The sequence below is a fragment of the Sardina pilchardus genome, chromosome 14, assembly GCF_963854185.1.
Source record: "Sardina pilchardus chromosome 14, fSarPil1.1, whole genome shotgun sequence".
Lineage (NCBI taxonomy): Eukaryota > Metazoa > Chordata > Actinopteri > Clupeiformes > Clupeidae > Sardina > Sardina pilchardus.
In genome coordinates, this window is record NC_085007.1 from 17,096,201 (window position 1) to 17,110,026 (window position 13,826).

The following is a 13,826-nucleotide window of genomic DNA, read 5'->3' on the forward strand; positions in this document are numbered from 1 at the left end:
CACACACCTCATGCGACCTCTCATGGCACTACCTACCTCGGTGCTGGCAGGCTGGGCCGTCTTGAGCATGTCGGACACGGCGCAGGCCAGGTTCTTGGCGGCGCCGAGCAGCTGCTGCCCGTTGGCGCCTTCGTCCTCCATGAGAGCGGCCAGCAGCTTGACGCCCTTGGACATCTCCGTGAGGTTGGAGGAGATGGTGGTCACCGCGCAGCCCACTGCCGTGTAGTCCGTCTCGGCGGGATCACCTGAACAATGTGGAGCAGCGCAAGACGTAAGGTACATGAATAGATGCTGGAAGTAGGGCAAGGACCACCTGTCGGATCTATGCAGTGGATCTTTATCTAACTGCATTACCCCCCCCCCCACACCACCACACACACACACACACACACACACACACACACACACACACACACACACACACACACACACACACACACACACACACACACACACACACACACACACACTCACCTGACCCCACCCTCATGTAACTGGTTATCAAGCATCCTTTCAACAATTCAGCTCAATAGCCACACAGTAACATATAAATCATAATGATAATGTCACCTTCAAACATTGAGTATTTTAAAATGTAAATTATTTTACATTTCTCAGAATTATCAGACAGATCTACTAATTGATAAAAACACAACAGCAAAACATCTTGAGTACAAATAAAAGTACTTCTAGCCTTTAACAGAAATCAAGGAGCTACTGTACTTCAAAAAAAAAAAAAACAAGTTCATGTGTCGATGACATCCATCCAGGTTCTGGAGGAAGATTAGAGGATGAAAGGCTCACCTGCGGTAAGGTTGACCATTGAGGCGGTTCCAGCAGTGATGGCATCCACCTGGGAGTGGATCTCATGCTTGGACTCGTCCATTTTGTTCTTACGCCATGCTTGCGAGGCCTGACAGGCAAGCAGGAAAATAAATAAAATACATTATCCACACCGAAAAGTGTTTTATAATGGCCTTTGGTCTCAGATTCATGGCTATAATAAACATGATAATATTTTATTCCAAGTCATGTGCATTGGTCACAAAATATCCCTTAATGACTTTAAGAGGCATAATCACGTTCACCACCAAACAACTAACTAACAACAAGCAAAATGATTTTTCGACGTCACATTTTTTTTTTTTTTTTTCATTTTGGAGAGCTGAGATGAAAGACAAACTCTATTATTGCCACAAAGAATTTACAGTGGGGCCACCATAATTAGAGCCGTAATGGCAGTCTAGACTAGAATATGGTAGCCCGAGATCCCAGCTGTAAACAATGTAGGATAAATACAATCGAAAGAGAACTTGGGAGAGTGACCACAGGGAGCAGTGTGTTGTTCTACAGAGGAGACCAGGATGTTACGCCTACTATAGATTCCCGTCAGTAAATGCTGAAACATTAGAAACGTTGCAGCATTAGAACTATGACTAGGAGTGTTGGGCAATAGCTGGGGGAATTGCAATGTGTAATGTGGCTGGAAGGGAGAAGAGTGGGTTCTGACCGCGTCGCTTCCCAGGGGAGGCAGCTCCGACACCTCGTCCAGAGAGGCCTGGGCAGCCTGCACCGCTTGCATGCTGGAGTTGATGGTGCCGGTCAGGGCCTGCTGAGCTGCCGTCTGAGAGAGGGAGAAAGGGTGGGGGGGAGGGTGGGGTGGGGGGGGAGGGTGGGGTGGGGGGAGAATAAGACAGAGAGAGAGAAAGAGAGAGAGAGAGAGAGAGAGAGAGAGAGAGTGTGTGTGTGTGAGTGTCACAGAGAGACACAGAGAGAGAGAGTGAGTATGTGAGGGTGAGAGAGAGTAAGTGTGAGTGCCAGAGAGAGGGAGAGAAAGGGGGGATTACCATACATGTGTAAATACACACGTACATGTACATATACAAACATAGCATGAGAGGGAGAATAAATATGTGAGACACACACAAATCATGAGTGCACATAGTGTGCTTACATAATACCCCCCCCCCCACCACATCATTGGAGTAAATGTGAGTGCTACAGCAGTGTTTGCATGTCCATTGAATAGTGTCTTGAGTATTCTCCAGGAATATTGACTCTTATTGATCTGTAAGTAAATGTTTGTGTTTGCATGTGTGTGAGTGTGTGTGTTTGTGTGTGTGTGTGTGTGTGCTGTCGTACCAGCGGGGGCATGTGTCCGCGGTGCATCTGGCCGCTGGTGATGTGCTGCTTGGCCTGGGGCATGGAGCCCATCTGGAAGCTCTCCGGCCCCCCGGCCCCCGAGCGCATGATGGCCGGCAGGGCCACGGAGCCCGTCTCCACCTTCCCCATCTTATTGAACTGCTGCTGGAGCACCGTGGACCTGCGGACAGGACAGGACAGGACAGGACGGGACAGGGGCCGCACAGTCAGATCACCTACCGGAACTTCCCAACGGTCAGCCGAGGCTTGTACATTGATTTTTCAAACTGTCTTCATCTATAGAGGTTAATACGGTATTAATATGGTTTTGATTCTTTTCACTTGCATAAAACACTGTCCTGCGGCTTATACACAAGGCTTACACACGGTTAATACACAGGAAATTACCCTACCGTGGTGCAATCATTGAATCATCAATACTGTGTCGAAGTATTCCACAGTACTGTACAGTATGCACACCATACTACAGTGGCCTTTATACAAACATAGTGACATAAATCATGCTAATATTTACACATAGATGTACCTACTGCATTGATAGTACACAAAGCTATACAAGTGGATCTTGTAATATACACAGTGACTAATACTGTAACAAAACTGTAAATATTCCATGTATGTTGTATATAACCAAATGAGTCATTGTAGACTTTATAGAGCGAGAGGTTTGCTGTGTTCAGCCATAACTCTTTCAGCTCACTTTTTGGGTGACACAGAGTCCTCGAGCATGGTGGATTCTTCATCGCCCTCTAATCCAAAGTGGTCTTTGCTCTTTTTCTGTTGGAGGGAAGCACAGAGGGGAACAAGAAGGAGGAGAGGAGAGGGGGAAGAGAGAGAAGAGAAGAGGAGAAAGAAAGTGAGGTTAAGAGGAGTAGAAGTCAGAGTGCTACTTCACAGCAGAGGGCCTGAATGAGGTGCTCTGTTGCTGCCTGAGGCCCCCCCCCCTACCCCGCATCCCCTCCGACCCCCTCCTCCCCCCTTGAGCCCCTTCAGGTCAGCGGCGGAGGTTTGTTGTGGAATTCCTCGCCCCGCGGTGAACGGCTGCGAGCGTCTTGACTGTGCGGCGCGGCCGCGGAGCTGAGCCCTGGGGCTGAGCGCGGAGAAAAGACCCTAAATCTCGCAGATGAAGACGTGCTCAGGAGCTCGACCCGACACAGCTGGCTCCCATCACGCGCCTGCTGCCGTGGATTCATCAACGGCTTACGGGATTGATAACGTAACCTGACACTTCGGGAGTTAGTTCATGGTAGCCTTTTCAACGAGCACACAGAAACCGCGGTCCAGGGTAGCACATGAACTGAATAACAATCATCATAATGTTACCCCACACCATGGAGGACAGAAGGCACAAAATGTGTTTGGTTGACATGACAAAAAAACACCACAACAGCTATTTCTGGTGAGGCACATGTTTTTTTAAAGATATTTATGCCATCCAGGTCAACCAGGGATATATTTATCTGCTAACTATAGGCCACCACATCACCACAGGCTTACCTTCTTCAGAATGATGTCAATGTATCCAGCAATCAGCTGGGCGATCTGTTCTCCTTCTGTGGTCTGCACAGAGTAGTATCCATCTTGGTAGTCTCCAAAGTCCTGAGAAAACAGGGTTTAGGGGAATGACAACACATATTAGTACTGTACGTAAGCATGTCCTAAAAAAATGCCTCTAATTGGTATCCCAATTTTTATCTACACATTGGTTTGACGCATCAAGGAATCAATACCGTTTCTGAGAGTGAGAGAGGGAGAGAGGGAGTAAGTGAGTGTGTGTGTGAGAGAAAGACAGAGAGAGAGATAAAGCGAGAGAGAGAGAGAGTGTGTGTCTACAGGTGTCCATGAAGTTGCTCTTTGACTACCCTTATTTCTCATGAGTGCACATAACTTTATTTTGGCACTAAAGTGCATATGTGCTCACAGTCAAGATAGGGTCAATTTCCCAAAGGTTCCATTTTAATGCTACATTCTATCACCATGCCTTCATCAATCTAGCATGAGTGGAAAAGGCTTCTAGCCCACAAACGACAGGGGACCAGCACAGACAATACACTAGATAAGAAACAGCCTGTGAGGAAGTGGGACCCAAAGTCATCTTTCGCCCAGATGTCAGCAGAAGGCAGCCAGTCCTGACCTGGCATGTAGCCGGTGGCCGGTGGCGGCGGCAGCTACCCGTGACTGGCTCGCTGGTGAAAAATACCGTCTGGCATTAACTGAGATGAGTGTGCTCAAATCACCGATTGACTCAGTGCGGCTGGCTGGCTGGCTGGCTGGCGGCGTGCTTTTGATGAAAGCTCACGGGCTAACCTTAGATCTACAATCAAAAAGCCATCTCTTTCAGAGCCTCCTTGTCCTCCCCGAAAAACACACGAAAAAATAAAGAGCTATAGCCGGAGCCAGCTGCTAGTCCTCTGGTGATTTGCCAGGAAATACTTGCCTGAGTATTTCCCCAGACCTAAAAATAAAAATAAATACGCACGCACACACACTTTCGATCTCGGGAGCCGCAGAGAAATAAAAGAAAGGGGGCCTCCGGAACAAGGAAAAGGGGGAAGTGGATAGAGTGGGAGTAGGTTCGAAAAAAAAAAAAAACGAGTTTGTTGTTTCACTGGTCTTGAATATTTGAAAGAAGAAAGACGAGCAGAGACAAGGAAGTGCGTTTGTTCTGGGGGAGCGTTGGCCGCTATCGCAGGTTCTGCTTCCCTTCTCTCTCTAATGGCCCGTGACCAGCGTCTGATCCGCTGGCTGAGGGATCACAGGGGCCACTCAAGAGACACCGGCCACAACGCTGAGCCCGCCATGACAGAAATGAACCCTGTTATTACCCTGCACATCAACTGGGCTCCTCTGCCTTTCATTTTGTGCACCCTTGTGAGGCATCCCATAATATTATTATAACCAGTCATTGCGCTTGTTTCATAAGAGCAGGTGTGACAGTGAGACCTCATTGTAACTCTTAAACTCAAGTCCACAGAGCTGTTCACAGAAGTGCGGTACAATCACAGTAAGTGGTACATAGCCACAGCCTACATGCATGTGTGTACTCATCATACTTGGCATCTCCATCTTCCCATTTCCTACACATCAAAGCGCTAGTGAGCGAGGCGGAAATGGACCGAGTGAACCTGACGCGCACACTTTTACATCACCACATCCTGACACGTGTAAACAAGGAAGTGTCAGTCAGGCCCAGAGGTCACCGATTGAAATGAAATGCTGACTGACCAGCGTGAAGCTCTTGGGGGAGGCGGCCCAGCGCTTGATGTTGGTCAGGCTCCACTCCTGCATCACCTCCTTGGTCTTCTCGTCCACGCGCATGGTGCTCTCCTTGGTGATGCCCAGCAGACGTGGGACCAGCTTGTTCTTCCCCTTCATCTTCTCCTGCAGACGGCAAAACGAACAACAGCGCAATGACATGGACCGCCAAAAGTCAGCACTGTTTCTGTCATTACCCGTAATTTCCCGACTATTAGCCGCGGCTTATTCATTGATTTTGCAACATTTCTTCAGCTATGAGGTTAATACAGGGGGGCGATTAATATGGTGTTAATATGGTTTTGTTTCTTTTAACTTGCATAAAACACTGACCTGCGGCTTATACACAATGTGGCTTATATGCAGGAAATTACTGTATTATCCAAGCAACAGGTACAGTACATCTGACAAACACCCTGAAATTAGCTCAGTAAAACACCATGATGAGCCATAGGGCCCTATTGCAAATAACGGCCAAAGTCTAAGCAAAGCTAATTCAATATCTCTGCCAAATCTATTTGCTAATCTAATACCAACTAAACACTTTGCGTGTTGTCTGACTTTGCACTTTTCCCGTTAGATTATTAGGCCCACGGTTATACTATAGGGAAGTGTAGTTTTTGGATCCTGCAATGTTTATGGTGCCCTTACCTTGACCAGGAAGAAAGACACTCCGTAGGTTTTGAGAGAGCGGGCCAGTTTGACATAGCTGACTTTGGCCTCAATCTCAGTCATGTTTTGGTAGTTCTTGTGAGCCTGTTGGAATACGGACATATTTACATACAACTGGTCCAACTCACACAGAGCTGTGATGAACGATGTGCGGGTTTAACAGTAAATAAGCAATGCAAACATACACAGACCCGGTCGTATTTTCAAACATACACAACGATTGCGTTTCAGCGGGGTCATTGTTATATAGCCACGGCATAGTTCCCTCGGCTTTGATGTGGCTTTCCATAACTTCACCACTTTTAAACTGCCGCTGACCTTAGGATAGGACACGCAGTGGGACCAACACACACTGAGCTGCAAATGGTTCGGATTTGCCTGTGTGCTGGGTCATGTGTTTTTAGTCTGGGCTTTCATCCCTCCCAGGAGCCGGGAGGAAAATAATAAAATAAAAGAGTCCTCGCCACAACCGCCGAGGAGCGCCACAGCGCACAATACTGATGAACTGAGCGCGACCTCGGTGGGAAACGGACTCTACAGGCCACGTTCACAGTCTCAAACACACACATACACACATGCATGCACGCACGCACGCACGCACACGCACGCGCGCCCCACACACACACACGCACGCGCACACACGCACGCACACACACACCTGCATTGCACACACACGCACATGCATGCACGCACGCACACATACACACATGCATGCATGCATGCACGCACACATACACACACACACACACACACACACACACACGCACGCACACAAGTCCATTACCTGGAAGACCTTCCTCTCGCCTTTGTTCTTGATGTATTCTTTTGGAAGGAACTCCTTCATACTGTAAAGCAGAACAGAGTGAACTCAGAGGCGCCTTCACATGACTCCGCAGAGACCAGGGATCAGTGAGGCCGCATTCACAAGTGCTTTTGCCCTGAGTGGCGAACTGGATAGTTTCAGTGGTGCTAAAAAACAATACTGTGGCCCCGTGAACAGAACATGAACTCACTACATCTATTGTGAGACTTGGCCTGACTCATTCTCATACTATAGACTCGCTAAATGCTTGGCAAAACATCAAGTCCTAATATTTCACGTACATTTAAGAGAAGATAAAGACAGACAATCAAACAGAGAGGCGGAGAGAAAGAAAGAAAGAAAGAAATTAAGAAAGAAAGAGAGGTGGAGAGAGACAGAAAAAGCAAAGGACGGAAAAAACAGACAGAGCCAGAAAGACAGAGACATGGAGAGAGAGAGAGAAAGAAAGAGTGCAGGATAGGGTGAGGCAAATGAAAGACAGAGAAGCTCTCCGTACTCCAGGAATCCTGGCTTGTGCTTGGTCTCGTTGTGGTCTCCAAACTGGATCTGGCACTGGAAGCCGGCGAACTCGCAGGCCTTGTCGAAGGAGACAGGATGCGAGCCGTTCAGGATGTCATCTCGGGCCTGGAGAGAGAGAGGCAAAGCAGAAAATGGATAAATTAGATGCTTTTGATTTCCCATTTCACGCTCTTGGATTGGACTGAGATTAAACAGAGTTCAGTCTTCACACTGCATAACAGCTGCATTAGCTACTCAGTAGCTAATAGCGACTCTCCCACTATGATGGTTAGGGGCAAAATGTGAAAAAGATTTTAACATTTTACAATCCAAAGCGCACACTATAAACACCATAAAATTATACTGCATCATTAAAATAATATGCCTATGCAATATACTACTTATCAAAATCCTATAATTGACTGTATAATTGATTCGCACGAGATGAGTAGTCAAATAAACAGCTACTGAATACCACACTATTCATCCACACTATTCCCTCCAGAAATATGGACGGACAAGTATAAACTTGGCTCACACATATCAATACCAGTCATTCCCATAATGATATATTCAAATATTGAGAAATCAGCAGTCGCCCCCGCGTCCAGTGTAAGCACTGAGGCCCTGAAATGCGATCCCCACCCCCACCCCCCCTCCTCCTCCTCCTCCTCCTCCTCCTCCTCCCGGCCTCCTGTCGGGGGCCAGCTACTGTCTCTGCTGTGGAGACTGGCGAGATGTAAACAGGGCCCGGGTGTGAGTGCGCGGAGCGCTGCTTGTGTTGGCCTGCCGAGTGGCGCGCGCGATCTCGCTCCAGCTGTGTTTGCGCTGGAGGGATCAGCCGGGGCCGGAACAATAGAGCTGCCCCCGGAACGAGAGCGAGAGCGGGCGGGGCGGGACGGGACGGGACGGGACGGGACCACACGGGCAGCGCGTTTCCGAGAAGAAGCCGTGCCAGTCACACACCGGGGCTGAATTCGGATACCGTCAGAACTGTGTTAAAAGTCTTACTTTATATTAATTTATACTAGATCAATAGTTCATTTCCCCGAGTACGGTATGGTACATCACTACAAGAGGAAGGGTCAACAAGTTCAGACTGATTGTGGCATTTTGGAGCTGGGCTGAAAGTCTACTTCTCTAATACCACCTGCCCCACTTCCTCTGGTGAGGAGCGGTCACTTTTCTCACAGGAAGTATCCATATCTCCCTTCACGGGAGAGGTCACACACACACATGCACCCCACCCTTGATGCTGTGGAGACAGAGCACTGGCATGCAACAGGGGGGTTTCCCACACACACACACACACACACACACACACACACACACACACACACACACACACACACACACACACACACACACACACACACACACACACACACACACACACACACACACACACACACACACACACACACACACACACACACACACAATCACACACACAATCACACACACAGCTTCTGGAAACTTTATACTGCCTGCTATCAAAGGCTGGGATCAATCCTCCCTTCTCACGCTACTCACGAACACGCGAGGATCGATCCTCTCAGTATGCGTCCACCACTCCCTGCCTACAGTCTTTTCAGTAGCTGCTGCCACGGCAATATGGTAGTACATCACTGCTTATGTATAATTAATGTTCAGGGAACACTGTGTGTTGTCTGGGCCTAGGCAAAAGGCCCAAAGGCCCTGAAAGGAGAGAGAGAGAGAGAGAGAGAGAGAGAGAGAGAGAGGTGGAGATGGACATAGAGAGACAGAGAGAAAGAGAAAGAGAAGGCCAGAGAGAGAGAAGAGAGAAAGAGAAAGAGAAAGGAGCAGTACCTGCACATAGAGCAGATTGAGCTGCACAGGGTCTCTGGAGTCCACGTTCTGGTCAGAGTAGAAGAACTTTCTCCTGAGGAGCAGCATCTCCGTCTCCTCAATGCCCTGCTCACGCAGCGTACGCCCGTGGTCCAGCCAGTTCACTGTGGACACACACACACACACACACACACACACACACACACACACACACACACACACACACACACACACACACACACACACACACACACACACACACACACACACACACACACACACACACACACACACACACACACACACACACACACACACACACACACACACACACACACACACACACACACACACACACACACACACACACACACACACACACACACACACATTATTTCTCTCATAAGAATGTATTTAGCTAAACAGCTCATAGGCTTACAATGTTTTAAAAGAGACTGTGTTTTCCCCTACACCCACTTCCCTTGAAGTAACAGTAAACATAGCCATTTTCATTCAATTTTCATAACCAAACAGACATACTGTACACACTATGTCGATACAATGTACTTTAAAGTGAAAATGCAAAACTGCTTTTCCGGGCAGATAGGGATATCCAGCAGTGCCTTAACAATAATCAAAGGGTAGAGACATACATCATACAGTATAGCTTTTTTTTTTAATTTGGTGACAGATATATATTTTTTTCTTTTGTCTTCACAATGTGACCCCTTGACCTCCGACCCTTGCTCTGCCAAGTACATGGGAACCCACTGCAGGCCACTACTCACACTCATCGTCTGTGTGGAGCTTCTGCTTGAGCTTCTCCATCTTCTTGTCGTCCCTCAGGAGCGTCTTGTCCCTCTTCAGCGTCCCCGTGGTCTCCTCCTTCTTCTCCTCCAGGATGTCACGCACCAGCGAGTACTCGTCGTAGTTTGTGATACCTTGGGGAACACCAGCAACATCAGCTGTGAGCAGTGGTTTCTACAGGGATTTCGTCGTTGCAAAGAGACTGAGAAGTTCTAAGACCTGTTCCTGTAGTTTCCTAGTCTGACTATCCCCATACTAAGCTCAATCTTTTAAGATTGAACATTAGTCTGGGGAGGCTGCGCTTTGTTTCTACTACACAAGAGGCGTGATCAATGGGCATCGTTCAAATGACTCTGTACGCTTGGATAGCCCTTCAACCAATCAGACCAGCGATCCGGTGCGTCTTTTGGATAAGCTCGTTTCTGATTGGAGCTAGAGGTTATAGATGTGCAGGTTTCCAGTCTGAGCTGCCAGGCGAAATCCAAATTCGCTGGAAGTTCAGGCAGGGTTCACCCAGGCTAACAGTTTCCCTGAACAGAGGAACTATTGCTAATCCAAGCACTGATGAACCATTCAAACTACACCCCTTGTTTCCATGCCCCTGAAGCAATGTGTTGATTGGCTAAAACTGTTAATGGCTCATTCTAAGCCACTATGCTTGTTCTCCATTTAGAGAGCCCTTTAGAGAGCCCAAACTCCATACAAGCACACGCACACAGAAAGGGCAGCCAAAGACCTGCGAGGAGCAATTTGCTGAATTCAACAAAACGTGTATTAAATTACAATCGTCAACGTAATTTAGAAAGTCAAGGAAAGAAAATCAGGTTTGTTTGGCTAATGAAGAGAGCACTGTCGAGTTTAGACAGGTATGCTGAACAGGAAAGATGGAGCGCAAGCTGAGGGCGCATTTCAGGACATTTTGTTCAGAAAGCTAGAAAACAACGCTAGACTCACCTATCCTAGCACAGATGGTCATGAGCATGTCGCTGACGATTTTAGAGTCGTCCACCATGACCGTTTTCACGGTCCCATCCAGCATGCGAATCTTCAGGGGTCTCTGTTTCTTCTTGTACTCCAGGGTGTCCTGACAACAACAGGTTACCATGGTCACTATCAAGCATCATTAAGTTCTTATAAAGGCACTGATAAAAGTTTTCTTGGATGCTTATCAATGTCTTTTGGTGAATGGTGACGTTGTTGGGGAAGGTGCTGTACCACAGACAGATGGTAGTTGGAACGACATGTCAAAATTAGTTTGAAGTTACCAAATACAAAAAAACAGATTTTTTTTTTTTTTTTTTTTTAAACATCCCTCAAATAGAGATTAATTTTTGCATAGCGTTGCTTTAACTTTCTCTACCACCAGCAGAATGAAACAGACGAGTCAAAAGCTTATCTGCTAGCAATGTGTCCCTTAATCATATCATAGTGTATGTGTGTGGTAAAAATACACTCGGAGTGAACCCTATTGAGTAATTAACTTGTCAGGCTACTTGAGTGAGTCATGACATAACACATCCCGTGATGCGTAATGTATATTTGGAACACGTTATGGGGGTGGCAGTAAAATACGACATGTCAGGTATTAGCTTCCATTTAGTCCTTACGAAAAGAGAACTGAATCAGATCTGGTGGGAGCATCTCAGGTAACGCTTGCTCATATCGCCTGGGTTTTGTATGGCTTACTGTCGCCTTATTCTGGGAAGTTATCAAGTGTTCTGTTCCCCACAAGCCCTGGTCAGGTCACCTAGACCATTGCGGAGATCTGTCATGCTCCCGAGGCGTCATGGAGGGCTCATGTTACTGCTTGAGTGAAGGTGGTGATGGCACGGGGAGAATGTGATTCATCTGGAGTGGGTGACACTCGATGGCTTATGGCGGTCAAAGTCGTGCGATGACGTGCTTGGTCACTGTGGCGAATGGTCATTTTGTGACCACCACACAGGGTCGAGGGTGGTCAGGGGGGCGACACATGCTATGATTTTATGCCATCACAAAGACAGACACACACACAAACACACACACACACTGTTCCCCACTTATCCACATCCTTCTCCCCCTATTTGTCAATATACATCTGTCATCATCTTATTTCTTTTTCACAGTTTTATGAACCTCATCATCTTCACACCCTCTTTATCTTCCTCACGCCCCATTTAGCTGTCCGCAGAACACTCCTGTGAAACCTACACCTCACTTTCTCACACTCCATCACACACAGTAACTCACAGAACACCAATGTCCACCCTCTCCCCTCACACACACACACACACACACACACACACACACACACACACACACACACACACACACACACACACACACACACACACACACACACACACACACACACACACACACACACACACACACACACACACACACACACACACACACACACACACACACACACACACACACACACACACACACACACACACACACACACACACAGAAGGGGACACAATCTCTCAAACACACACAAAGAGAGAAGGAGACACATTCGCACACACACACACACACACACACACACTCTCTCATTGCTCCACTCACCCCATTCCTCAGCATGTAGTAGTCCAGGGCTTTCCCCGCCTCCAGCCAGATGCCCTTCTTGGGATCCTCGTCAGACAGAAACAGGCCGTAGTCGTTGGCTGGCGGTGAACAGAGCAGAGCAGAACAGTGAGTGGAGCAATGAGATGGTGTGTGTGTGTGTGTGTGTGTGTGTGTGTGTGTGTGTGTGTGTGTGTGTGTGTGTGTGTGTGTGTGTGTGTCGTTGGCTGGCGGTGAACAGAGCAGAGCAGAGCAGCGCAGTGAGTGGGTGAGATTAGATTCCCCGCACTGGTCACCGACACACTCCGCGGTTCCCCCAGTCAGTCAGGGGCGGCCATCATTACAGCATTCATTCCACTCCAGCAAATCCTGCACTCGTACAGTCATTCCACCGTCCAAGTGGAATCTGGCATTTGAGAAACTGGAATCCCTAAACCTCTAAAATTGGGCATGTTTGCTTTAGTGGGTTTAATGCCTTGGGTTGGATACCATGACGTCAATGAATGGGTACATAGTAACGTTTCTTTTTTTGTTGTTGCTGTTGGAAAAAAAACTTGCAGACAGACACATACAAGCCTATATGTCATCAATGGCCATTTAAAAAAAACACAGTCTGAGGAGAACCCATCATTTGGCTGTTAGGGAACACTTGACACTTCCTGCCCATGAAGCCTCGGCCACACCACAAGGCCCCCGCTTTTCACCATCTTCTCCCCGCTTCTCTGTGGCACATCAGCACTTTAGCTTTAATTCAGTCCTCGCGGGGCCTTGGGTTGTGTGCTTTCCTCCACTCCAATGGCTTGCCAAAGCTGAGTGGATCCTGCCATTTAAGATGCTGAACATTCCACATTAGCTGTTGCTGTTGGCCATGGGGCAGTCTTCCCTCCCCCTCCCTCTCTCCTCTCCTCTCCTCTCCTCTCCTATCCCCACCCCCAACCCCCTCATTCCCTCTCTCATAAAAGTGGAAAATTGCTCACAGGTTAGGACAGGCATTGGAGCCTTGGCTGGCCCACCAGCCCCCGCAAGCGGTGAGAAACGCAAGCGGTGAGAAGCGTGAAGACGCTTATGCAACGACGGGGACCTGCCGCGCACGCACGGGCCCGCCCCTGTCTCCGACCCCCATTCCGCTGAGGAGACAAGCTGCTGGAAAGCACAGCTGAATGAATTGCACTGACTATCGGGCGGATACCTAATCCAGAATATGTCATGACAAACTATTCCACAAGAGTTAGAAAGACTCCATAGAGGA

The 13,826-nt window shown here is 48.0% G+C and overlaps 1 protein-coding gene across 3 annotated transcripts in view; it reads right to left on the minus strand.

Annotated features, from left to right (window-relative positions):
- The window catches only part of tln1 (talin 1), an 88,370-nt gene that overhangs the window by 46,126 nt on the left and 28,418 nt on the right, over positions 1-13,826 (minus strand). For all 3 annotated transcript variants that reach the window (XM_062553504.1, XM_062553503.1, XM_062553505.1), the window contains exons 4-17: positions 12,581-12,678; positions 10,982-11,111; positions 10,009-10,161; positions 9,242-9,384; positions 7,410-7,537; positions 6,875-6,935; positions 6,070-6,174; positions 5,389-5,544; positions 3,661-3,762; positions 2,864-2,940; positions 2,143-2,323; positions 1,511-1,624; positions 805-913; positions 37-245 (exon numbers count right to left, since the gene is read on the minus strand). In XM_062553504.1, the coding sequence (XP_062409488.1) occupies positions 37-245; positions 805-913; positions 1,511-1,624; positions 2,143-2,323; positions 2,864-2,940; positions 3,661-3,762; positions 5,389-5,544; positions 6,070-6,174; positions 6,875-6,935; positions 7,410-7,537; positions 9,242-9,384; positions 10,009-10,161; positions 10,982-11,111; positions 12,581-12,678 (1,766 nt within the window). The remainder of the gene's footprint in view (positions 1-36; positions 246-804; positions 914-1,510; positions 1,625-2,142; positions 2,324-2,863; positions 2,941-3,660; positions 3,763-5,388; positions 5,545-6,069; positions 6,175-6,874; positions 6,936-7,409; positions 7,538-9,241; positions 9,385-10,008; positions 10,162-10,981; positions 11,112-12,580; positions 12,679-13,826) is intronic.